At 55.6% G+C, this 26221-nt stretch overlaps 1 protein-coding gene across 1 annotated transcript; it reads right to left on the bottom strand.

Annotated features, from left to right (window-relative positions):
• Nucleotides 1-6917: 6917 nt before the first annotated feature.
• BPIFB2 (BPI fold containing family B member 2) lies at nt 6918-23089 on the bottom strand. The gene is made up of 15 exons (XM_027623756.2): nt 22981-23089; nt 21298-21391; nt 19798-19902; nt 18775-18921; nt 17094-17154; nt 16218-16278; nt 12120-12211; nt 11676-11861; nt 11400-11453; nt 10732-10902; nt 10087-10154; nt 9861-9906; nt 9109-9172; nt 8716-8792; nt 6918-7152 (listed from the first exon to the last, which is right to left on the bottom strand). The coding sequence occupies exons 1-15, from the start codon at nt 23087-23089 to the stop codon at nt 7111-7113; spliced, it is 1377 nt and encodes a 458-aa protein (XP_027479557.2). The 3' UTR covers nt 6918-7110.
• Nucleotides 23090-26221: the final 3132 nt, after the last annotated feature.

Below are 26221 nucleotides of genomic sequence, written 5' to 3'. Positions count from 1 at the left end.
GGCTCCACCTGTGCCACGGGGCCAGAATTGGGTGCAGCCCCCCCTAGGCCCTGGTTCCCCTGGGGACCTCCCATGCTGCAGAAGAGAACAGGCACCCTGGATGGTCTTGGGGGACCGGGAGCCTTTGAACTCCAGCCAGTTCAGCAAACCTCATTACTGACTTCCAGAAGAGTCGAAGAGTGTCCAGATTAAACACAGGACCTTGGGGGCACCCCAGGAAGGTCACTTTCCTTTTCTAAGCCTCAGTTTCCCCATCTGTGGGCATGATGTGTCCTGACCAGCCTGCATTATGGGGTTGGTGGGAGGTTCAGCTGCTGCTTTTCATAAGTTCAAGGGCAGCTCAGTGCCAGGCAATGCTGGGGCTGCAGAGGGGACAGGGAATGGGGGAACCCTCTGCTCCCCTCACCCTGACACTACAGCCAATGGCATCCCTCACTTCCTCCAGCTCAGTCTCATTTCCAGAAATCCCAACTCACAGCTCCTTAAGGCCCCTTGAGATATTATCACACCAGAAGGGAAACTGAGGCACACCAAGTTCTCATAGACAGTGAGTAGAGAACTGAATAAGGACCTGCCCGGGCCCTTCAAGGTTTCCAGAAAAGCCTCACCCCAACTGGACCCCCAGAAATCCCTCCTTCTTACTTACGGAGAGCTGAAATTCTCCTGAGCAGAGGCCAAGTGTTTATTTCAGGTTTGAGCTGTGGCTGGAGAGAATTAAGGAGGGACCACAGGGCCTGGCCTGTGTCACCCAGAGAGGGGGAGTTCCAGTTGGATTCCTGCTACCAGCAGGCTCGGCCACTGGGGACTCCATGGACCCACCGACAGAGATGGGTGCCTACCGGGGCCGCCTCCCTGGCCAGAGCCCATATTCATTCATTCGTCTCACATTTATTGAGTGCCTACTATGTGCCAGGCAGACCGGGCCACAAGGTACACATGGCAGAGATAGTCCTGCTCCTCCTGAATCTTAAAGAGAAGCAATAGAATGGGATAGAGTGTGTGCATGCATGTGTGTGTGTGTGTATGCGCACGCACGCCTGCGTGCACACACGGGCCTGCATGCTCCCCCAGGGCATGAGGGCTGGAGTGGTCAGGGAAGGACCCTCTGAGAAGGAGATATTTAGGCTGAGATCTGAAGGATGAGAAGCAGCTAGCTTTTAAAAAGCCAGGAAGACCATTCAGGCCTACAATCAATATTTGCTAAATGAAAGTGTGATCTCCTTTTCTGTCATTCAATTTTTAAAGATCTATTTGGGCTTAAACATAATCAGTTTTAGTGTTTCCTCGACCTCTGTAAACACACACACTCATGTGCCGTGGGCATGTGTGGGGTACATGCATGCCCAATGCCAAGCCTCTTTGAAAATCCCCAGAGGTACTGTGAAGTTCAGTGTCAGGGTGACAGAGCTGGGAGGGGCTTGGTGAAGGTCACCTCTGGCTCCAACCCTATCTCCCAGCCCCAAGACAGCACCACCTCAGTCTCCCCATGCCCAGGCCAGAGGTACTGCCAGGTATTAGGGCTATTCTGGTAGGGGATGCCTGGGTGGTTCAGTCGGTTAAGCATCTGCCTTCAGCTCGGGTCATGATCCCAGGGTCCTGGGATTGAGTTTCACATCGAGTCCCGCATCGGACTCTCTGCTCAGAGGGGTGTCTTCTTCTCCCTCTCCCTCTGTCCCTCTCTTCCACTTGTGCTCTCTCTCATGCATGATTTCTCCCTCTCAAATAAATAAAGAAAATCTAGGGGCGCCTGGGTGGCTCAGTTGGTTGGGCGACTGCCTTCGGCTCCGGTCACGATCCCGGGGTCCTGGGATCGAGTCCCGCATCGGGCTCCCTGCTCGGCAGGGAGTCTGCTTCTCCCTCTGACCCTCTTCCCTCTCGTGCTCTCTATCTCTCATTCCCTCTCAAATAAATAAATAAAATCTTTAAAAAAGTAAAGAAAATCTTAAAAAAAAAAGGGCTACTCGGGGGATAAGCAGCTTGGGGTAACAGGGTCGTGTGAGTGTTTCTGGGACAGTCAATGTCAGGTTTTGTTTCTGGCTTTGCTTGTCCTTTGCCTAGACTGTTCCTCCTTCTTAGAATGCCCCCCCATCCACAGCCTGCTCATCCCTCAAGGCCTAATTTCAGCCTCTGCCTCCTCCACCAGGAAGTCTCCCTCAATCCCCAACTACCCCCAGTCTCAAAGATCACAGCTTAAACTTGACTGTATTCTTAATCCATCCCACCCAAGATGAGTGTCTCCTGCTGTCCCCACCCCATCCTTTGCTCACATGTTTTCCTCCACCTGAAGTCCCTTCCTCCCTCTCTCTGCCTGGCAAATGCTTAGATGCCTACTCCCTGCCCCGGTTGCCCCAGCTCAGCTCTGAGCTCCTGCAAAGCAGGACCTCCATGGTCTTCCCTCAGCCTCAGATGGAGCCCAAGGAGGCCCCTCAGATCTTCTGTCTCCTTCATCTTGCCTAAGTCCTGCAGCATCTGAAGATTTCAGTGGCTTCCTATCAGGCGGGGGGCACTAAGCGGGGGTCGGGACATAGATCCAAGCCCTGACCCTGCTACTCACTTGCTGTGTGATCTCAGGCAAGTCCCTTCTCCTCTCTGGGCCTCAGTGCTCTCATATGTAAAATGACAGGGCTGGAGAAGACACTATTTGGAGAGAGTTCCATGCATGGGGACTGTCCTTACCTTGCTGAGCCCAGGGATGTCCTGCAGATGACTGACCTGTGCCTCCGAACCCTGGGACGAGAAAGTCCTTATATTCAGGAACCTGATTAGCTGTTTGGGTAATTAAGGGTTTAATAAGGCCCAGATAATTATCTAGAGGCCCAAAGAGCAGAGCCCCGATGCTCACGTGATGCTTCAGTCTGTTCCAATGTCAATAACACAGAGGAGGAGGTGGCTGGGGAGCCTGGGTGCTGCATGAGGGTGGGCGCTGGGGCGGGGAGGATGCGGTCGCCTTAGCCGGCCCCCGGGCTCACACTGCCCCCTCCCCTGCACGCAGCACCTCCCACCAGGTTGGACACGTAGTTGGCACTCCTCTGTTTCTTCCACATTCATGGAGAACCTACTGTGTGCCGGGCCTGCGCAGGGCACTAGGGGTGCTGCATTGAACAAGGCTGTTGGGGTTCCTCCTGGAGCCTCCAGGGGGAGATGGATGTGCCACAAATCAACAGTCACAGAGCCAGGTCATTCCTGGGGAGGTAAGAGTAGTGGAAGCCACTGAACCAGAGGGGACAGGACAGGAAGGGAAGCAAGGGGTTGACGTTAGAGCCGAAGATTCCTGGAGCAGAGGGTGTTGGAGCTGACGCCCAGGGCGTGAGGTGTTTCAGGCCGGTGCCGGCAAGTGCAGAGGCCTGGCAGACATTGCTGGGCTGCCTGAGATGCACACGGGGCACCAGGGGCTAACAGCCCCATGGGGAATCCTCAGAGGGCCCTCCTGGCGGAAATGTCGGGAGCTGGTAGATAGCAGGTGAGCTTCTCTCAAGGTCTCAATCCGGGACAATGAGGGCAGGGTGATCCCAGGGCCACACTCAAGCCGGCCACGGAGCTGGGGCTGGAACTCGGGCTTGTCCAGCCTCTAATGTGCTTTCCACAATGCCTTAGGAGGCCTGGCTGGGGTGATGGGAAGTCCCGGGGGGCTGCTAGAGGACTGCGGTTTCCTCCTCCACCCCACAGGGAGCCCAGAGCTCTGGAAGATGGAGGAAGCCACTGTGCCCGATGCACCCTGGGGCCCCTGAGGCCAGAGGGCTAAGGGCCTGCCTGAGGTCAGTGGGAATGAAGCCAGGTTGGGACAGGATGAGAGAAGGTCCTAGGTCGGCCCAGCCAGTCTCTATCCTGATCTGAGCCCTGAGCTGGAGGAGCCAGTCGGAAGATAGCATCGTTTTATCCCTGCTGAACCGCCCCTGACAGACAGAGGGACAGACAAACCTCACCTCCTCCTCCCGAGTGCAAATCCCCCCCAGTGTGCCTCAAGTCAGCCGGCTCTCCCTGCCTCCGCCCAGGGCCGTCCTGGGTACTGTGGGGAAAGGAGGGGCGCAGGAAGGACATGGTGGGGAGGCTGGAGAAACCCCCTGGCCTAGATTCAGAGCTCGGGGCACCGTGCCGGCCACTGCTCTCGCAAGCTATGTGACCTGGAAATGCTGTTTCATCCTCTCTGTCATGAGGGAGGAGAATAACAATAGGCTTTGTGAGAGGGAAAAGGACATTCACCCCATCCCCTATTGCCCTAAGCTCGAAGTCAGTTGGTCATAACCAAGCTCTAATGGCCAGAGGGGAGGCAAGCTCCCTAAAAATAAAATTACTGTAAGGAAACAGTCTTTCCTGGGGCCTTGGGTCACCATACAGCTTCAGGGTTCCCAGGGGAGGACTGGTCCAGCACGCTTGCGGCTGGACCTACTGTGAGCACTCTGACCCAGCTAGCATTCTGCTGGTGATAATAGCAACACGGGGGCACATTTACTGTGCCTGTGACCGGAGCCCGGCCTCGAGCTAAGTGTTGGACCTGCACTAGAGCATTTAAACCTTAGGACTACCCTATGAGATGAACACTTTGACAATTTTCTCCATTTTACAGGTAGAGAAACTGAGGCTCAAGGTCAAGTCACTGGGTCAAGGTCATACAACAAGTCATGGCACAACCAGGAGCTGAGTCTGGATCTAAGGGACTCCAGAGTCCAAGCCAAGACTTGCCAAAGCACACCCAAGAGGGCTCCTGCCTGATGGCCTGACCTCCCTTCCCCACAGCCCAGCATTGCCTGTCTGGTCCCGACAACACCCACCCCACCAGCGCTGCAAATTCAGCCATCCTCCGGGACCCGCTGTTGCTGCTTCCTCCAGGGAGCCCTCCTAACCCCTTTCCTCCCCCTACCTCTCTGACACTGAAGACAGGGCCAGTCCTGAAGCTCAATGCCATCTTTCTCCTTCCCTGCAGACGCTGTGGGGACCCAACAAAGGTGACTCCCACACCTACCCATGGGAATGGGTCTCCACGTGGCTTCCTGGGGCTGGGGACTGGGGCAAGCCTGGGCTAACATTTACACGTGTGAGCAGCTCACTAAGCACACATTTATGTGCACTTGCCATGTGCTGAGCTCCATGAGGGAAACCACAGATACCAACATCCGTGGTCTGAAAGTGAAGGACATCAGAGTCACCGGGACAGAGGGGTGTGGGCGTGGCCAGTGGAGTCCGCTTTGGAGCTTGTTGACAGGGGCAACCCGATCCAGGTTAAGGTTTTCTGGGGCAGAAAGAGCAAGGGCTAAGACTTAGAGAGCAAGTGTGCAAGGTGTGCGTGCATGGGGATGGGCGGGGGGGGGGGGCGCGGAGGGGGGTAATCTGTGAAGGGGCCAGACCTGACGGGAGGCGGGCCTTGCCTTCTCCGCCCCATGTGTTCAGAGCCGTGACTGTCCCTTTCTCTGAATGCATTCTTGCACTCTCATCCTATGATAAATGAGGGAATTCAGTGCATTCCCTTCAGAGTGAGTGCGATGTTAACCCTTCTCAGCTGTGGGTGTTTGGACCCCTGGATTGACCACTTACTAGATGGATCCTGGATCCTGAGCTCACAGTCTGGTCCTAAGTTATTACCTTTCTCTCCTGGCTGGCTCTGTATCTTAAAATTTTTGTTTTTTTCATATTCCAAATCACCTAGCCTCAGGCTAAGCCTATATTAAGTACCAATAAAAGTAGGATTAATGAATGAATGAACTAAGCAACCAAATGAAATAAAAATCCTGCTGTCCTGAATACAATCACAAGGTTGGACATTACAGCTGGGCCCTCAGAGCTGCTCACACCCCCCCCACCCTCCCACCAACCACCCAGACTCTGGGTTCGCTCCAGGCCTCTCAGCCTGTCACACTGAGACTTCAGGGTGAACCCATAACCCTTAGACGGAGAGAGGCTAGTGTCACACTGTACCAAAGGCTGAGGGTGGGAAGTAAGGCCCCTTTTACCCCCAGAGAAACATAAACAGAACGTGAATCCTGCATATCTAGGCAGGAAGGAACACTCTGTCTGGCTAAGAGCTTAGCTTATCAAGGGAAGAAAATCACACGGCTTTGGCTCGCCAGGGTTCGCATCCCTTGGTCTTCCTTAGGCCATCTTGTTGTGCATGACCCTCAGAGTTCAGAGAGCGTTCAGAGGCAAAGGACTGAGACTTGCTTGTGAGGCCACGGGCCCAGTAGGCAGGCCCCCTCCTTCCTATAGACACTTGCCCGTGGTCCGAGTAAGCCCAAGGCAGAGACGCTGTCCGAGAAGGCAGCGTACTCCCTGTTACCTGAGGCTTGTGACCCAAGGACAAGCCCCAGATGGGGTGCTGGTGAGCAGAAGAGGGAACTGGACATCTCATTCCTGGAGCGCAGGAAGGGCGCAGCCCTAGGCATCTGTTGCCGCATCCGGCTCTGAGACCCGGCACATTTCTCTCCTGGCTGGCCCTCGGTCCTCACCTCTGCCAAATGGAGCCCCACAGGCCTGCCTGCCTGACTTGTAAGGTTCCTCTGAGGTTCTAGGAACAAGGTGGGGTGTGACACTGTAGAGGGGAGACGCCACCAGCTGAGGACATAGTGTGTCAAGTGCCACTGCGGTATTGGTAACTCACAGCCATCCTGCTGCCCTCCAAGGTCCCCTTTCAAAATCTGAGCTTCCCTGGGCAACGCAGTGAGGAAGGGTAACAGATCTGGTCAACAGAGATCTGGTCACATCCTCTTCTTCTGCCAGGTGGCTTTGGTGGCTCCAGGGACAAGCAGGGCCCAAGAACTGGATGCAGGCAACTAGCCTCAGGTTTGCGCAGAGTTCACCAGGCCTGGCTGGAAGTTGCGGCTCAAGAGAAAATGTTTAATGCGAGAGGGGACAGGTTGGTACAGCCTGGAGGAGCGGCCTGCTGCTCGCATCACAGGGAGGGGGGACGGAAGGGGGAGGAAGGGAACAGGAGGGGAGGGAAGGGGGCAGGGAAAGGATTCGAGGGGAGGGAGGGGAGCTCAGGCACTCAGTGAAGACTAAACAGCCTGGCTGGATCATCCAGCTCGCATGTGGCTCTGCCTCAGTTTCCCAAGTGACTTGAAGCAAGAGAGTCCCTGAAGCAGGGAGCTGGCCCCTTTTAGCTCTCCTGATGGTCCCACTTCAGTGCTGGTATGAGAGTCCGCTGGATATCACGACGTAGCCCTGGAGGGCACAGAAAACCATGGGCCGGGTCAGAGGCCACACGCGGACCAATAGGACTCCCAGCTGCCCCATCAGCCTGGCTTTGAGCTCATGGTCTGCCACTCTTGGTGGGTACGTCCTGAGGACAGTCCTTTGCCTCTCTGGGCCTCAATTTCCTGCTGCCCCTTGGGAGTGGGAACAGCACCCTCCCTGCAAGCCTACAGGGAGGATGCAGCCAAAGCACGTGGGCAGAGCCCCCGGCGTGGGCCTGGGGCTTGATGTGCGGTTGGGACCAGCACTGGGTTAGGACCGGGAGTCCAAACACCATGGATCTTCTCCGGGTGGAGGTCTCCCCAACAGAGCCAGGAACCTCCCATATATCCTCTGCTCTCTACACCGCACTGCAGAAACATGCTCAGGGCCTGCTGATCATTCATTCATTCATTCATTCATTCATTCAACAAATCTTCACTGAGCTTCGGCTCTAAGCCAAGCCCTGGGCCCCATGCTAGGAACAAGGCAGACCCAGTCCCTGCCCATGCGTAGCTCATGGTCCAATACAGTAGCCATTATTAAATTTAAGCCAATTAAAATGAAATAAAATTTACAATTCAGCTTCATAGTTGCACTAGCCACATTTCAAGTGCCCAACAGCCACCCAGGCCCAGCGGCTGACCATGGCTACTGTGTTGGACAGTGCAGACTTCCATCCTCACAGAACATTGTTTTGGACACTGCTGGTCTGGGGACCTTTGGGTTTGGACCCAGTTGGCTGGATCTCTGGGTACCAGGCTGGGTCAGCCACTGACCATGCCTGTTCCAGACAGTCTTGGGGAAATTCCCACTAACAGTCCAGGCTCCAACATGTGCCAATGGTTCCTTTTTTGCAGGGTGGAGCATGGACCACCCGGGTGCCTTGGGACCATAGTTCTTAAGCAACCAGGGCATCATCCCCAGAGAAACATCAGTAGGTCCCTCTCAGGGGATCTGAATAACATGCAGATGTTGGGCTTGAGGGACCTTGGCTAAGCTTTCTGTCCTACGCATGTCTTGTTGAGTGAATAGAAAAAATATTATCATTTTTTATCCCAGGTGAAACAGAAAGAATTTGTAGGGTCTCACCCTGGACAGTGGTAATTGAACTTCACCCTGGGCCCACAATTTCTCATCTCACTGGGAAGCGCCCCTTCCCCCATCCAGCCTGCAGGGGTTCACGTACAAAGCTGGAAGAAACTCCTCTGTCATCGTTCCCAGACACCGAAGGCCGTGCCCACCCCAGGGCACAGATCATGGGACAACTGAAGCCCCCCAATGTGGCCTGGCATGATATCTGATGAGGACTAAAGGGTGGGCGAGACCTTTGCACCAGTGTCTCCGGACATCCTAAATTTTCCATCTCACTACCGCTAACGATTCATGGCATGGTCTTGGCAGGAACAGGGGACACCCCCAGGCCTGGCTGAGCCTGCGACTCTACTCTTGGTACTGGCAGGGAGGTAGGGTGAGAGGGAGCCCTGCCCTGCTGAGTCCAGCCTTCCCCCAAGGGTGGCAGAAGTCCAGGTAGTCACACCCAAAGGCTCTCACCTCGTAGACAAAGACCTCAGGGTTGACATAGTGGAGGTTGACCACGTTGGGGAGGGCGATCCCCATGCCCAAGAGAGCTGCGGGAGGGGAAAGAGAAACCAAGCTCAGCTGGGAGGTCGGAACGGAGCACCGCCGGGAGCCAGCCCTGTGCTGAGGTCCTCACGTGCATTGTGACACTGAGCCCCCCAGACAGCCAGGGAGTGGGAGCCGTTATTATTATACTCACTCTACAGAAGGGAAAACTGAGGCTTAGGCAGGAAAAAAACCTGAAAAACTCCCACCCTCTTCCCCTCTGAGCCCGGGAGGTGGCAAAGGCGCCGGGAGGGAGCGTCGACCAGAGGTGGGTCAAGGAGGGGGTCACGGAGGCCCACCGGCGTGGAGGGCAGGGCTCACCATCGAGGTGATCAAGCAGGGGCTTCTGAAACAGGGTGTCCATGAGCGGGCGCACTTGATTTGCCTGCAGCCGTGTAGTCAGGGAGATGGGGGACCCTTGGCCCACTCCGGGCAGGGGCCGGGAGAGAGGGACAGATGGGCCACACGTGAACACACAGACAGATACAGACACATACGCAAAAAGCAGAGGCACAGGTCATCCCTGTCCTGCCTCAAGCAGAGTCCAGCTACCCCTGGGCCCGGGTCAGCCTTCTCAGAGGAGCCTCAGCCCGGCACCGGACTGCCTGACACCGCGTGGCCGACAGGTGGCTGGCCACCTTGCCGGTGCTGACCGATGGATGACGGACTGATGGCGGATGGACTGACGGGCCATACTGACTGACAGGCCAGCCAACGAAGGGCTGCTTGGTGGCTAAGGACGTGGCCAAAGGAGCAGCCAGCACTGCCTGACGCTGGCTTGGCGGATTTACCAGTGGACTCCGCGATTCTTGGACTGGCCGGCCATCACCCACCAGGCAGTGACAGGCTGGCTAGCTGACCCACCCCACTGAAGCACCAAAGCTGACTGACCGGCTGACCGGCAGACAGACAGCCTGTGTGACGGGTGGGCCACCTGACCGACCACTGTCGTCAAGTACCCTGGGCGGAAGCTTGGTCACGGTGGTACACAGGGACATGGTGTGCCAGGACATGGGTTCAAGGCCTGCCTTACCCAGTGAGGGGGTCCCCGGAGACCCCGGCCCCACACTCACATTGATGAAGCCCACATTGGAGGAGGCCACGGTGAGCTGGATATCCCTGAAAGGGAAGCAGGAGGCTTAGGGCTGGGGCCTAGGTGCCCCCTCCCTCCATACCACGCGTGCAGCCTCCCAGGCTCCTCTGACTGACACTGTGACGGGTGGCGTTGCGAGAAGTGGTTGCAGGCCCATTGCACAGAGGAACACACTGAGGCTGCTGAATCCAGGAGGCCTTGCTTACCCCAGCACAGAGGTGGTCCCCTGAAGCTTCACCTTGGACATGGAGAGCTGGAGGCTCAGGTTCACGACCTGGGCACGAAGGGAGAGCAAGGTCAAAGAACACAGAGCCACATAAGAGCCTTCAGGTGGCCACCGGCTCCCAGCCACTTCCTGGCTGATTCAGGTGTTCGTGGAGCACCTGTACATGCCAGGCCCTGCACACAGCACAGTGTGAACGAGACAGACCAGGTCTCTGCCCTTGGGAACCCTCACGGGCCAGGGGAGGAGGTGAACAATGACCAAGGTAACCACATAGGGTCTTTGTAGCTGGGGCCAGGAAGGCAGAGTAGTAGCATGGAGAGGGCTGATGGGGACCATCTTTCTCAGGGTGGTCCAAGAAGGCTGCCCTGAAAAAGGCTGCAACATTTAAGCTGAGACCTGGAAGATGAGGGGAAGCTAGCCATGCCAAAAACTAGGGGAAGAGCGTCCTAGGCACAGTGTCCAACAGCACGTGCAAAGGGCCTGTGGCAGGAATGTCATGGCATAGAGAAGGAACAGCAGGGAGACCAGTGTGGACAGAGCAGAGCAAGTGAGGAATGTGGGGCAGGAAGGGAGCTCTTTGGAGTCGCCGCCCTCCCAGCCAGGCCCACCAGCCCACCTCACTCACCACATCAAAGGAGAAGAGGGACTGGAAAGCCGAGTTGGAGGCCACAGCCTGGACCTCCACGAAGGGCTGCAGCTGAATTGTGGCATTGTTGGTACGAAGCGTGGCCACAGGTGTGGCACCCAGCCGCACCTTGAGTGCCACAGGCATGGGCTTGGGGAACTGGCGGGCCACCTGGGAGAGTGAAGAGGGAGAGAGGGAGGAGGGCACCTGGGGGCAAAGGCTGGGTGGGCTCTCCACCCATCATGCCTCAGACGAGGCCACCGAGGTGCATCCCCCCAGGCCCGTGCTCCTGCCCTCGGGGACGCCCAGCCCGAAAGGGGTGGTAGGCATGAAGTCGGGCGCAGCCTGTGTGATCTGTGCCAGGAGGGACGGGAGAGCTCAAGGAGGCTCCTGGACCAGACTAGGGGTTGGATGCTCCCCCAGGAGGCAACCCCTGGGCTTGGTCTTGAAGATGAACAAGAGAAAAGGAAGCAGAAAAGGCCCTCCAGGCAGAGGGCTGCACTTGGACAAAGGCATAGAAGGAGGGTAATAGCATAATCTCTGACCCTGAGGTGGAGCAGGTGCAGCGGTAAGGACACACGCTGAAGCCCACAGGGGACAGATCCGGGCCAGTGGAGCCAGAGAACCTCCCACCCAGGCCCAGGTCTCTGACCAAAAATGTCACTAACCTCAGGGATGAGCTGGCCCAGCATGGAGGTGTTCAGCAGGTTGTCCTCTGACTTCTGAAATTAGCCCCCATGTCCCGACAGGCTTTAGGGCAGCCACTCCTCAAGCCCCACTGCCTCTTGACTCCCCTCGGCCCCCTCTTCACCTTCCCAACAGTCACCCCGCGGCCCCAAAGCTTGGGTGGCCCCACCCATGGTCTGGCCTCGGCAGGGTCTCCCCAGGCTGGGCCGCAGGGCACGCTTCTCCCCCGTGCTTGGGGCAGCAGGTCCGACCCTCACCAGATGCCCTGTGATGTCCAGGTTGAGGGCACCCGCCTTCTGCAGCAGCAGGAGGGCAGAGTCAAACAGGTCCTGGGAGAGGCCCACGGTTGCCATGGCACCCTCGGCACCCACGTGAGCTGGCAGCACAAAGTGGGAGGCCTCCACGGGCAGGACGATGGGCTTGCCCAGGAGGAAGAGAACGGCCTACGGGGTTGGTGGGTGGTGAGAGGGAGAAAAGCAGCAGGGCCTCAGTAGGGTGAAGGCTCCATCCCAGACCCTGGGCTCTCAGATGCCACCCACCCAACATGCCACGCGACGTTCAGCCTCACACCTGTGCCCGCCTCTAAATGCCATGCCAGCTCCTCTGCCTTCAATACCCCTGCTCCTCTAGGAATGTCCCAGGACCCTGAGGGCTCCAGAGGCAACAAGCCCACAGCTCTGGGCTGACAAGGCAGCACTTACACTGATATCCAAGGAAATGTAGTCCTTAGTGATGCTGGGCACGTTAATCATGGAGTAGCGAATCTGGGACTCCGGACCTACAGGGTTGAGGCCTAAATAAAAGCAGGATGAAGAAGAAAAGATGGTATACTTAGCCTTACCCACCAATGCCTCATCTATCCAGAAAACTCAATTATCTGACAAATTTAGCTAGCCAGACCCAGGCCAAGGAACAGAAAAGGGAAGAAAAAAGGTCTCTGAGCACGTGAACTTCAGGTGCAAAACACACACAACCAAGATTCAGCCACTCGTGGCCTATTGACTCTTCGTTTAGACACAGTTCTAAGAGTCTGGGTTTCTGCTTTCCTAATCAGTGGAAGGCGAGAGACCTCGAATTAGAAGGAAGGAAAAGGGTCACACTCCCCCTGAAAAAAGCAAGAGGGAACCACAGAAAAAGACCGGAGGTCACATTTATCCAGGTCCAGACATTTGACTTACATTGTCCCATTCAATCATCACCACAATCCTGTAAGATTAGGAGCCCATTTTACACACGCGCGGGCACGCGCACGCACACACACACGCACGCAGCTTGCTATGTTCAGTTGTGCCCAGGATTGTATATCTGATCTGTCTGACTCTAAAGCTATGTTCTCTCTCCACCTAATCACACAACCTCCTGCAGAAACTCAAAAGGCATGCGCCCCTGGGGCCATGCAGTGTGGGAGCACAGAGCAGGGGCTCCCAAGACACCCTCAGGGAGCCTTTCAGGGATGCACAGAGGAGAGTCCAGTTCCTATAGGGCAAGTTTCTCCCAAAGCTCAGAATATTCTGATTGGGGAGGTTGCAAAGGGTGAGTCACTTGTGGGAACCGCATTTCTGGACACAGCTAGGCTAGCCAGCATGGCAGGTGGGGAGGCTCAACCCCACTCTCAGGAAAGCCCAGCTTTTAGCAATGGGTCCTCAAAGGCTCTGAACGACCAAGGGGTGTGTGTGTGTGTGTGTGTGTGTGTGTGTGTGTGTGTGTGTGTGTCCATCAGATTTCTGCCGGATTTTCTAATGTCTCTTCTGGATTTAATTGTATTTCCTCTGATGTTTTGGAAATTTCTTGTGATCATAAAAGCAATATAGTATGATTCCATTTCTACAGCTCCGTGGCCCTCAAAGATTGGGGTGGTAGCAGGAGGGGGGCAGCTCAGAGGGATTTGAGGGGCTGGCAAGATGTCCTGTATCTCGAGTTTGGTGGTGGTCACACAACTGTGACTCAGAGAATAGGACCCTAAAAAGAATAAATTACTCTGTGTTTTTAAAGTGAATAAAAACATGAAAAATTTTAAAATAATGCATATTCACTGTGGACATATAGACATTTTTTGGAGGATGGAAAAAAAATATAGCTCAGAATCTCAAATTTTTTTTTTTTCAGTATTTTCTTCTGCAGAGACAAACGGCCCCCCATCTGTCCCTTCCTCAGTAAAGCTGCAGCAAAGCCAGGTGTCGCTTCGGGTCCTTCTCTGTTTTCTTTATAGAGGGCCATTATAGCTTAGTTAAGGGCACAGTTCTCAAGGCAGACTGCCTCAGATTCTTCATCTGTCAAATGGAGCTAATAGTGTTACAGTAAATATTAGCTTTCATTATACTGTATTTTGCCAGGCATGTTGCTATGTGATTGAAAGAAGGCCCTTTAAGCTCTGCTTTTTAGTGGCTCCTTTCACCCCACACTGTAGGTACCCAGGACTCATGTAAACAGTCCCCTAGGCCTGAATGCTTAGGTTTCTTCTACTAGATTGTTTTTAATTCCTCAAAGAAAAGGGCAAGAGCTGGTCTTTGCTATGAACCCAATTACAAGGCGTCTCGATGGAGACCACCCCACTGAGGAAGAAGGGAGGGATGAACATTTATTGAGCCTCTTGTCCACCAGGCTCTTAACTTGTGCTGTCTGGTAGCAGCACATGGGAGAAATAGGAATTCTGAGCCCTGTTTTTTTTTGGATTGAAATAGGCTCAGAGAGATGGAGCGACTTCCCTAAGATCACACAGCAATGGAGCCAGAAGGCCAAAATTTAACTTCATGTCCTTTGATTCCAAGTCCTGTCTCCAGCCCTCTTGGTGCCTCCTATGAAGGTAACATGCGGTGGGGGATGGCACTGAGGGGAGTGGGCGTAATCAAGGAATGTTCCCTGAGGGGACTGTGAGCCGGGCCATGAAGTCTGGGCAGAGCAGTGGTTGGACACGTAAGGAGGAGAAAACCAGCATGAGTCCGTTCATGGGTGGCTCTCGCACCACACTGAGGATTTTAGACTCAGAGCCTCTAATTCCCCATCTCTATATCAGGGATACTGATGCCACCTCATGGGACTGTTGTTAATAGTTTGCACAAGAGGGATACCTGGGTGGCTCAGTCGTTAAGCGTCTGCCTTCGGCTCAGGTCATGGTCCCAGGGTCCTGGGATCGAGCCCCACATCGGGCTCCCTGCTCCGCGGGGAGCCTGCTTCTCCCTCTCCCACTCCCCCTGCTTGTGTTCCCTCTCTCGCTGTGTCTCTCTCTGTCAAATAAATAAAATCTTAAAAAAAAAGTTTGCACAAGAAAGCCAAAGCTAGCTTGATACGAAAATATTCACTACAGAGCCCACCACAGACGCTGCCAAGCCGTCCCTCCTGGCCTAACAGGAGCATGCCGCCCTGCTCCTGTTCCCACACACCCACTCCCGCGCACCTGTCCCATGCTGTGTCACCGTTAGATGTAAACCCCTGACTCAAAGCAAAGCCAACCAATTGCAAAATCCAGCTGGCAACAGTCAACAGCTCTGGAGTTTAGAAAGTCGGTGACGGTGACCTAGGGAAAGCGCTAGAATCCCAGGCAAAGCCATGGTGTGCTTCAAACAGGAGCATCTTCAAACAGCTGTGTGGGGAAACAGAGGGAACCCTGGATTTTGCTCAGGGCTCACCGAGCACGTATTACCCCCCAAATCAACAAAGGATGCATTTTTTGGCCGGTCTGGGGACAGGCAGGGGATCACCAGTGTCGTTATTAATGTTGATGAATACTACTGAAAAGAAGACGAGGCTGGCCTGCTTTCATAACTTGTAGCTTCATATGGTGAGATGAAGTCCTGATTAAGTCTCGTTTAGGCCACCACTGTGGCCACACTTCTGTGTGGACCATGCGTGGTGGCTGCGAGCCACCTGTGGTCATGGAGGAAGGCAAGGGGGGCAGTGGGGAGGCGACTGATGAGTGGTGGGAGTTGGCAGATGTATATATATATGCCCCAGCTCCTGCCCCTCGGGGAGGATGCAGGCACGGACCCCTCAATCTCCAAGAGCCCCTCGGTGGGAGTGCACCCCAGTTGCCCACAGCAGTGCCTGCTCACGAGCACACCCTCCTTCCCTGTTGCTGCGCCCCTTCCCCACCCGTGCCCCTAGGACCCACCCCATCCCAGCCACTTACGCCCACATCTTGTCTCAGGGTCTGCTTGTGAGGGGATTAGCCTGCAGGGCTTTCTCCTAGTATACTCCTCGTCCTCCCTGGACAGGAGGATCCTCGGGAAAAATCACAGGTGGACTAGCCTGACGGCGGATGGAGAGGAGAGGGAGGCTTGCCTCTGGGTGGGTGGTTGGCCCCTGAGAAGGGGAGCGGGGGTGAGGGCACTTGCAAGCAGATGAGCCTGAGTTCTGTTGAGCACATGCTGAGTCAGGGGAGCCTGTGAGACCTCCAGGAGAAGGGGTGCAGCAGGAAATGGAATGTGAGGGCCTGAGCCCCAAAGTGCCAGGGGGAGGGTCCGCCAAAGACTGTGGGAGAGGTGGGAGCAAAACCGGGGGAGGTTGGGGCTCTGAGTCTCCAGGCAGGGGAGGACACAACAGCAAACTGAATGTACTCTCCCCCCCCCAACACACGCATGTTTGCACACTTGCACACACACACTAAACATTCAAAAACTCAATTCTAGAATTCGGAGATTCCCTGAGTTCATCAATATTCATCAAATTCCCTGAGTTCAGTCATCCTATGATTGATCTCCCAGAGGTCAGCCGTGACTAGGGGGGTATCTTTGAAGGGTCTTGGGGGCCCCAGCGGGGCTCAGAGGCCCCAGTCCCCTTCCCCCGGGGCTCCCAGGTCTTACCAATTAAAGTGCCCAGGTGGACATTGAGGCCTTGCACCAGGTTGGAGATGCTCAGGCATAGCTGTGGCAAGACAGAGGAGAAGGCTGGTGAGGAAGGCGCTGGGGCTGGCCGGGCAAGACCGGGAGAGTCTGGGGTCCCAGTCTGAGGCCTGGAGTCCCGCCCCTTCCTCCACCACCCGCAGCGCTCACTCTGCCAAACTGTTCTAAACTCCCCACGGATGTTAGTGCGCTCAACCCCTCAGCCAGCCCACAGGGGAGGTTTACTCTCTGCATGACAGGTGTGGAACTGGGGGCAGAGGGAGGTTAGGTGACTCGTCCAGGTGCCCCAGCTAGGAAGGAGGGGACCAGGGTGCAAACCCAGGCCCCACCTGGCTCCGGTGCCCGTGCTCTTGTCCACTTCCGTTTTGTCTCTTTTTCACAAGCCACGTGGCCCCTGAAGGCACCGCCTCCTCCTCGCCCTCCAGCACGGGACTGGGGCTGGCCCAAGAGCCTGAGCCTCCCTCCCCAGCGACACCCCCACCCTCGAACTCACCCTTATTTGGGCTTCTCCATCACTGCCCTAGACCCTCACCCCAGCCCCTTCCCTGCCCTCCCGGGAGAACGGGAGAACGGAGAAGCCCCACGAAGGGCCTTCTATTAAAAAAAAACAGGTTCCCCACTCAGCAGGGGGGGAGGGTCTTCTTGTCCCTCTCTCTCTGCCCCTCCCCCTACTTATGCTCTCTCTCTCTCTCTTTGTCAAATAAATCAATTGAATCTTTTCTAAAAATTTTTAAAAAGGAGTAAGAACCCCATCTCTCCCATGCCTACCATCCCCCGTTCATCCACACGCCCTCTGAGGTTAGGAGGCCCTCCGTCCCAGGACAGCTGGTCTTTTACCTTGTTCCGCAGCACAGCTTTGATGTGCTTCTGCACCGGGACCAGCAGCCCAGGGGCCACGCTAAGAAAGAGAGAGAGACAGCGCTCCTGAGCTCCGGGTCACGGGTTCGGGCCCGTTTCTCCGGGCAAAGCCACCGTCGGAGAGAGGAGTGTCTCCCCCGAGCCAGGGGGCCAGTGTGAGTCCTATTCTGCACCTTGCCATGTGCCAACACAGTGCCCCACAGATGAGGAAACCGAGCCTCAAAGTAGAGGTCACTGGTTCTGGGGTCTGGAAGTGGCCAAAACGTGATGATGAGGCCAGGCTTTGGGGAGACAGAGAAGATGCTGCAAAGGCCGGACTTGGCCACGTTCCTGGCCAGCTGGCTTCCTGGCCGCTTTGAACCCAGTGAGCTGGGGGTGCTTCCTGCTTGGGCTCCAATTCTGTGTGACACACCCCAGTAAAGTCCCTTTCTCATTCTGTGCCTCAGTTTCCCCTCTGAACAATGGGAGATGGGTCTAAGTGGTTTCTGAGCAGGGATCCATAGGAAACTATGGTTCCTTGGGGTTTCTTTTAAATTTTTATTTAAATTTCAGTTAATGAAGAGTCTGTTTCTTGGTTTGCCTCTCTCTCTCTCTTTTTCCCCCCTTTGTTCCTGTGTTTTGTTTCCTACATTCGACATATGAGTGAAATCATATGGCGTTTGTCTTTCTCTGACTGACTTATTTCGTTTAGCATTACACTCTTTAGCTCGGTCCATGTCGTTGCAAATGTTAAGATTTCATTCTTTTCCATGGCTGAGTAAATTTCCATGGTGTGCGTGTGTGTGTGTGTGTATCACATCTTTATCCGTTCATAAATGGCGATCCAAGCTGCAGCCCAAGCTCACGGACTGCATCTCAGGGGAGGTGGGGGGATGGCAGCTGTGTTTTTAATGCCACTAACTTCTGGGCTTTCCTTTCTGTGAGCAGCTCCAGAGGGTGGCGGGGGGTCACGGGACACAAGCAGGGATGGACTGATGCCCAGCCCCCTCTGTGGAGAGAGGCCAGTCCCAAATTCCCACCCAGCTCACGTGTGGGAAGGGAGACATCAAGCAGGAGGTGAGTCAGGCTATAGGGGTTCGAACCCACTGCACCGTTTGCCCACGGTGTAAACTTAGGCAAGTCACTTAACTGTTCTGTGCCTCCATTTGTTCTCTTGTAAGATGGAGGGGATCCTTGTGCCTTCCTGGCTAGGCTACTGTCAGGTAGTAAAGGGTTTGAACCTGCTCTGCACACAGCAGGTGCTCCGGTCAGCTTTAGAGGCAGCCCTGACTCACAGTGAGGTTGATGGGTCCCAGCCCCCTGGACCTCAGAATCCCCATCCCTGCAGGGAGGGACAACCCCTGAGGCCCATGGTGGCCACATCAGGCCAGCATCCTCCCTGAGTACTGTGGCAATGGCTGGCGTGCATGGTCATGTGCTGCAGGGGGGCTGGGGGTGCAGTAGAGGGGACGTGGCCTCTGGCTGCCCACTCTCGGGGTGACTTTGGGTAAGTCCCTCCCCTTCCCTGAGCCTCAGTGTCCTCAGCCATAAAACAGGTGTGATCCTGGGGCTCTCTCAGGCCCCTTGTGGCCATCGGGTGAAGGTTGGAGTAGGAAGCTCAAGAAATGGCACCACAGCCTTGGTGTCGGACCCTGCAGCCCCGCCCCTGCCAGGCACTCACCTGGCACTGCCCTCAAGCACCGCGGCGTTGTTGAAGAGTGGGAAGCAGGCAGAGATGGTGACCACGGGGGTCCTGATGGAGCCCTGAGCCACGGTGGCGTCGGCCAGCAGGACCACGGGTAGCGTCAGCTCCAGGGGCTCGGGGACTCTGCGCGACACTGTTCCTGAGCCCTGGCAGCACTGCCCAGGAGAGCCTACCCTGCAAACCCCCCTGGCCTGAGCCTGCCCTCCACTTGACACAGGCAGGACCCCCACTCAGCATGAGATGGCCCCCTGGGGGCAGGCTCAAGGCCCTCCAAACTCCACTCAGGGTCACAGACATTGCAGCAGAGGGGTGTGAACTCTGGCTCCCAACGCCCTCTCCCTGTGAAACCCTGGGCCGGTCACTCCCCATCCCCCATCCTGAGCCTCAGTTCCCTCTTCTGTGGAATGGACATGAGAGTGACGACACCTCTCCCTCAGGGCCGTGCTGAGCTTTCTGTGAGGCAGCCGTGTGAAAATGCCCTGCCTGGAGCCTGGCCCCCAGTGAGCACTCACACAATGGCAGTGTCAGCATAAATGAGTCAGATCAAAGAGATCCCTCTGAATGCCTGGCTGATCATTTGGAAATCAAACACATACAAGGTGACTGGGACACAGAAATAATTCTAATAGCGACATTTACTGAGCACCTACTCCGTGCCTTGCACTGTGAAAGGGGAGGTGTGATTTTAATTATAGCATGGAGTGTATGCTGCATCCCCCAAAGCCGTGCTGCAGAGTTTCCTCCCACTTCACAGAGTGGGAGACTGAGGGCTGCAGGGGTGAACCCACTGCCTGGTTACACGGCTGTGGAGCAGGACCCAGGGTCTCAAATTCTCACTGTCTCACGCCCGCACGGGAGGGTGGCAAAGAGCACTGGACAGGGAGTGGCAGGCTTGAGTACAGGACCTGGGAGTTGCTAGCCCCTCTCCCTTCACTCTGCCCCTTGGAGCTTCCCTGAAAATCTTTCTGCACACCCCCGCCAGGTCCTAGATTCACTCACCGAAAGACCTTGAAAGTAAAATTGGCTGCTACCAACATTCGTATCCCCAAATCGGCAATGAATTTCAGGTTGAATTGGGGCACATGGACATTCGAAATCTGGATCCTGCAGGGTGGGAAAGGAGGTGACAGGGTGGCTCCCATTAAACCTTGGGATCAACTCTGGGGCGGGTGTTATGAGCCATATCCACACTGTTGATGTTATGAAGAGGGACTGTCTGACTATTGGAACCATGGAATGAGGAAGAGGTAGTGAGTTCTCCAACCTAGGGGGCATGCAAGCCATTGTTGGACAACCAGCTGGCAGGGAAAGGGTGCAGACTGGATTCCCAGCCTGGGGCAGGAATTGAGGGAGAGGATTATTCGGGTCTTGGAGGGATCTTAGTTTCTGACAGAGGTCGGGAAAGCTTGGAAGGTGGGACGCACAGAGGGCAGAAATCACCTCTGTAGCATTCTAGTCTACAGCTTTGGCTGGTAGCCCTCCAGGGACAGGAAACTCATTCCCTTCAAAGCTGCCTATTCTGACTGCTAAGTACTTTCTAACTAACTTTCTCTTTTTTTCCTCAATGAGTCATCTTTTCCCCTACGCCGGTCTTGGGGGTGGGAATTCAGACACTACAAAATGATATAAATTTGAAAAGTCACATCAAACCTCCACGCTCAAACACTCTCCCTGTTGGCACTTAGCGGACATCTTTCCGCAACTCTCTCTGGGACACAGGCTGACTGAGAACCTGCTTCTTTTCGCTCGACAACCACCTTGGATGTATTCCCACTTCTGCAAACAAGGACACTCGGTGCTGTTGGCCAACAGCCACGTGGGGCCAACCCTAAAACCCTGAGGAATCCTCCACTGTCGGGTGTGTCTGCGTTGTTCCCAGTTCACCATCCTTCAAGGGCAGGACCCCAGCCCTACCCTCAGGGCCTTGCACTGGGGACCTCCACCCCAGCTGCTGGTTTGTCCAGTGTTTTTTAATTAGTTGCCATCATTCAAGACTTGATAGATTTTAAATATATATATGACTTCTCTTGGGAATCCAGAGATCCAGCAATAGTGAGTCTATTCCCACATGCTTGGGGACAACTCGCCCGGCCCCTGGATCTGAGTTTGAGATGGACCCCATCTTCCTCTGCTTTTGAGTCTCTGTTCATTACAGGGGTGTGGGGGTGCTTAGGCTCAGACTTGGGTCTAAATTCGGTGTCTCATTTTTGGAGAAAGTAGCCAAAGGTCCTGCCAGCCCTGGGGACCCAGGAGCTACAGTCTTGGCCCCTGGGGGCAGAAATCTACTAATTCAGAGGCACCAGCCCCCCACCCCCGGCCACCGCCATGTCTCTGCCTCTGACCCACCTCTTCAATCATCTTGTGACCACTCACTTAAAGGGTGGGAATATCTAACCTGGTGAGGGAAGCACTCGTCCAGAGGGTGGGAAACACTCACCTATGCGTGGGGTATTCATCAGGCAGGCTAAAGCATTTTCCCCAGTAGGCGGGAGCACTAACCTGGTGGGCTGACGCACCTCGCCATTCCAGTCCAAGAAATACGGGACTGTGACCTGCAGAGCCTGCTGAAGAGGGGCTTTCCCGATTTCCGACACTAGGGGGCCAGAGCAGGATAAAGTCAGGCTGCCCTCCGGGGCCACAGAGCAAGACCACACGACCCACCACCATCCGCCCCACATCTTGGGCAGAGAGGACTCAGAGACTAGAAGGGTCACCCTTGCCCACGGAGGTTGAGGACTGCTGGGGACCAATCCCAGCTCTGTTACTCACTATCGATGTGGCTGCTCTGTGCCTCAGTTTCCCCTTCTGTAAACTTGCAATGATTATGATGGTACCCGTCCCGTAGTGTCTTTGTAAAGCCTCAGTGCACAGTAAATGTTAGCTCTTACTGTTGCTATTTATTTGGGTAATAATAATGACTGTCTCCCTTTGGGCCAAGCACGATTCTGAGTGATGTAGCTACACTGTGCCCGGTTTACCGAGAGGTGAAGACACCTGGGAAGGGGAAGTTGGATTGGCTGAGGCGCCTGCTCCCAAGCCCCTGGACCTCCTCATGCACCTGTCCTGCTGAGCGAGGGAGGTACTAATTAAACAATTGAACATGGAGTGGAACAAAGATGAGAGGGGATGGGGCTGGAAGGGAGCACCAAATGAAGAGTCCAGAGGCCTGAACTTCACTCAGGCTCCCTGTGGGAACTTAGAAAGAGGCATGTGCAGCCTGGGCTTCCTGCTGGATTTCCACCAAGAACACAGGCCCGTGCGTCTGGGATGGTGCTCTGGGGACAAAGGAGCCTCACAGAGGATGGGCAGAGGGAGGATGGCCAGCAGAAGGCAGCAGGCCTCATGTCCCTGCCTGTCGCTTCCATGAATGGCTCCATGTGCCAGGCACAGACTAACACAGGTTACTGACCCCTTTCACCGCCTACCTATCTGCCCGGATACAAGGTCCTGGAGGCTGTGTGTGCGCCACGGGGACACTGCTACCTTGGTGTTTTGTGGCCTGGGCCACGGAAGGTCTCTTCTATGGCCTGACCTGAGTGTCTCACACCGTAATCTGAGTTTGGTCTGGTCTTGGGGGAAATGGCTTCTGATTTCTCACCCCTGACGCAGCTTTGGTGGGATCCTGGGAGCAACTGGGGAGAAGTTTTGTCCCTCCCTGGGCCTAGGTTTTCTCATCGTGCTTTCCTCGGGGGATGGGGCAGGTCTTAGAAGGATGGGGCAGTGGTCATAGGATAGAGACCTTGCCTGAGAGGGGCCCAGAGCAGGGCTGGTCTTCTCACTGTGTACCCCACAGAGATCTAGCTCCAGGGCACTCCCTCCAGTATTGTGCTAGACCCTTCGCCCAGCATGCGTGTGCACACACCGCCCCTACCATGCACACCTGCATGGATACCCCCAGGGAGTGCAGCCGCACCTGTACAGACACACACCCAGGCATGTACTGAGACACCTGCACACACGCATGGTGGACATGACTACGCTCCCACACACGCATTCACTTTTGAAGTGTTTGCCGAGTGGCACCTTGTCAGACCTTGTCTGGGGGCCAGGGACACAGCGGTACGTGAGATAAAATCCAGGTCCTTGTGGGGCTTTTGGGGTCACAGACACACACACACACTTGGGACCCTGCACATGCTCATGTGCAGACACCCACGGGAGAGGCCAGGGCGCGTCTCTTACCGTAGCTCAGCACAGCCTCGTTGAGTCTGACCACGGTGCCCGGCAGGGAGGTGCCGACCACAGGCAGCAGCAGTGCTAAGAGCAGACCCAGCCCGCATGCCCGAGCCATCGCTGTCCTGGCCACTACCCCCCAAGATCTGTGGGCTGGGGTGGGCACAAGCATCAGAGAGCTTGTCCAGAACGTGCCCCCTCCAGGCTGCTGGAACCCCACCCCAGCCTGGAGGTCGCAAGCCCTGCATGGTGATCCCAGCCCTACCCGGGACTCCCACACATCAGTGCTGCATCTCTGCATTGGGAAGGATCACCTGCCCTGCCTGCTTCCTCAGGAACCACAGGGAGATTTGGTCTGGAAGCAGGCCCCAAGACCCAGAGAAGACGTGGCCTTGCCTAAGGCCACACCGCAAACTAGGGCCGGCTGTAGGACCCAAGCCATGCCAGAGCAGGAGGGTGAGGTTCCTGGTAGGGAGACTGCGAGCTGCTTCCTGCCCCGAGGAGAGAGCCCAGGCCCACCACCCCGAGGCCCAGGGCTGTGTTTCCTGATGCCAGGGGTTCAGCCCATGTGACAGCCCATCCTAGTGCCGCACTGTTCCAACCTGCCAGCAGAGGATCCAGAGGGGCTCCTATCCTCATCTCTTCCCGTACCAGGGGAGGGATGTCCTAAAAGCAGGCCTCTGCATGGACCCCCCCAAGCCCTCCCAACCCAGCTCAGCCCAGTAGACGGATCTGTGTCTGACTCAGGCGTGAGGGCCCACTGATGAGATGGGCTCAACGGAGGCCCAGAGAAGTGGCACTTGCCCAAAGTCCCAAAACAAGACCGGGGATGGACCCTTGTCCATGTAGAAGGCGGTCGGAAGTAGTATTCCCATTGAACGGATGGCGAAGTCGAGGCTCCTCCCTGGAGAAGTGCCAGCCCTATCGCCACTCCTACCTCAGGTGGTTTCTGGGGACAGGTGGATTCGCAGCCCCAGCCAAGGCCTCCTGAGCCCCTGGCGGGTGCGGAAGCTGCTTTATGAGGCTCCCGGGAGGTGCAGGGCCGGCTGTGAAGGGACCCAGGGAGGGGCAGGTTTGCTTGTGGTTGCGAGTGTTTTCCCTGCAAACATGGCCTTTGCCAAAATGTTTCATCCTATGTGTGTGGTGGGGCTGCCACGTAACCAGGCTGCTGCCAACAGCTACAAGGCCCTGGGATGGGCCGCTCCAGGTCATCCTAGGCCAGGAGAAAGAGGACTGCTCTGAGGGCGATCCCCTCATCATCCCAGCCAGGCCTGGCTAGGCCCAGGAGGACATGGATGCCCCAAATCAGGGGGCTGACTTGCTAACCTCTGGGGCCTGGCACCTCTCAGCTCTCTCAGAAACATGACCCTTTTAGGAGGAGCAGGAGGTTACCTGAGCCCTAGCTCCAGTCACTGACTGAGCCCTGCTCCTGCTCACACACTGAACCCTGACTCAAAGGGCAACAGACGAGAGGGCGTGTGGATGACCCCATCCCTGCTACTTCATATGGCAGGCTCCCTCCAAATGCCTATTTCACTCACAGTGGATGCAGCCCATCGTCTCTTTCTGCATTACCAACTCCAGCCTCCGCCTTGGCTGTCTGCGCCCAAGGAGCTGTGTGTGCACAAGAAGAAGCTTGTATATGTGTGTGGAGGGGGTGTGTGTGTTTCTATGTATGTGGTTGCGTGTGTGCAGTCATGCACACACATGCGCATTAGGTACTAATGACTAGCATCACAGGAAAATGTGTGTGCGTGAGTGTGTACATGAAGCGGGCATGTTGGCATCTCGGTTTATGTACCTGCCTGTGTACATGAACCTACATGAGTGCAGGCATGGGAGTTTTGTGTACAGTATGCATATGTGCACTTGGTACACGGAGTGTGTCTGTGGGTGTGTGGTTTAGGTGCGTGTGTGGACGCTATGGGTGAATAGTTGACTGTTCCTTGGCATGAGTGGGGGCGGAATTTGTATGTGTTTGTGCATTTACTGTGCACGGGAAGTGGTAGCATAACGGCAGGGAAAGCCTGTCCACTCCTCTGCATGGCTCAGCTGGAGTATAGGCACAAAGGGACTTGGAACCTTTCCCCACTCCAGAGCCCTTCATGGCTCCCACCGACTCCACACCAGGACCAATATCAGGCCCAGAGCCCAAGCCCACCCTGTATTGGATCCCCACTAGGGTCCACAGCACTGCCCGGGACCACAGAGCCCAGTAAGCCCTCCCCTGAAAGCACAGAGCCCCCCTGCCCCGTTCATATGCCAGGTACTCCCTCACAGCCTACTCCTGGCTCCCTGGCCCTCACTGTCACCAGGGCAAACAGCAGACTCGGTGGAAAGGGGCACAAATATTGACCAAAGCCACTCTCAGTGTTTGTTCTTGGCATGAACACTTCCTCTTCCTCGACGTACCCAGCGCAGGGCATATTGACTGACAGCCAGTGGACACACGGGAGGGAGATCCTCACCAGCTCCTCCTCCCTACAGCAGCGGCCAGCATGTTGGGTGAGCACCTGCTACAGGCAAGGCCCTCCCCCAGCCACTTTGCCCTCCTCACCTGGGACAGGAGCTGGTTCCGTTCACCTCTGCAGCCCCTGCCTGGAACATACCACGGGCTCAGTAAATATCTGTTGAATGAATGAATGAACAACTGAAAGACCCTCGTACCAATCCTAGTGGCAGCATTTCAGGGCTTCCCCTTCACCGAATATTCTCAGGGGTACTGTATGAGTTTCCTCGTGCTACTATAACAGATTGCTACAAACGTAGTGACTTAAAACACAAACTCATTACATTTCTGGAAGTCAGAAGTCCAACATGCATGTTGCTTGGCTGAAATCAAGGTATCAGCAGGACTTTGTTCCTTTCTAGAAACTCTAGGGGAGGATTCGTTTCCCGGCCTTTTCCAGCTTCCAAAGGCTGCTTTCACGGCCTGCCTTCAGGCCTCATCACCTTCAAACCAGCATGTTGGGCTGAGGGTTCCTCTTCCATTTACCAGACCCTTATGACACCGGGCCCGCCTGATAAACTAGGATATTCTTCTATCTCAAGGTCAGTTGGTTAGCGAGCTTAATCCCATCAGCAAGCTCCAAATCACCTTCGTCTTGTAACCTAACACGGCCCCACGTTCAGGTGTTAGTATGCAGGCTTTCCCAAGGGGCGAATCTTCGTCTTACCACTGGAACTTAGCCTACAATTTGAGTAACTGCCACCCAGGGGCAAAAGGAGTTCCTTTTAGCTTCATAATCTG

This window comes from Zalophus californianus, chromosome 8 (genome assembly GCF_009762305.2).
Source record: "Zalophus californianus isolate mZalCal1 chromosome 8, mZalCal1.pri.v2, whole genome shotgun sequence".
Lineage (NCBI taxonomy): Eukaryota > Metazoa > Chordata > Mammalia > Carnivora > Otariidae > Zalophus > Zalophus californianus.
The sequence above is the reverse complement of the archived record's forward strand: the minus strand, read 5'-3'. Positions and strand labels throughout refer to the sequence as shown.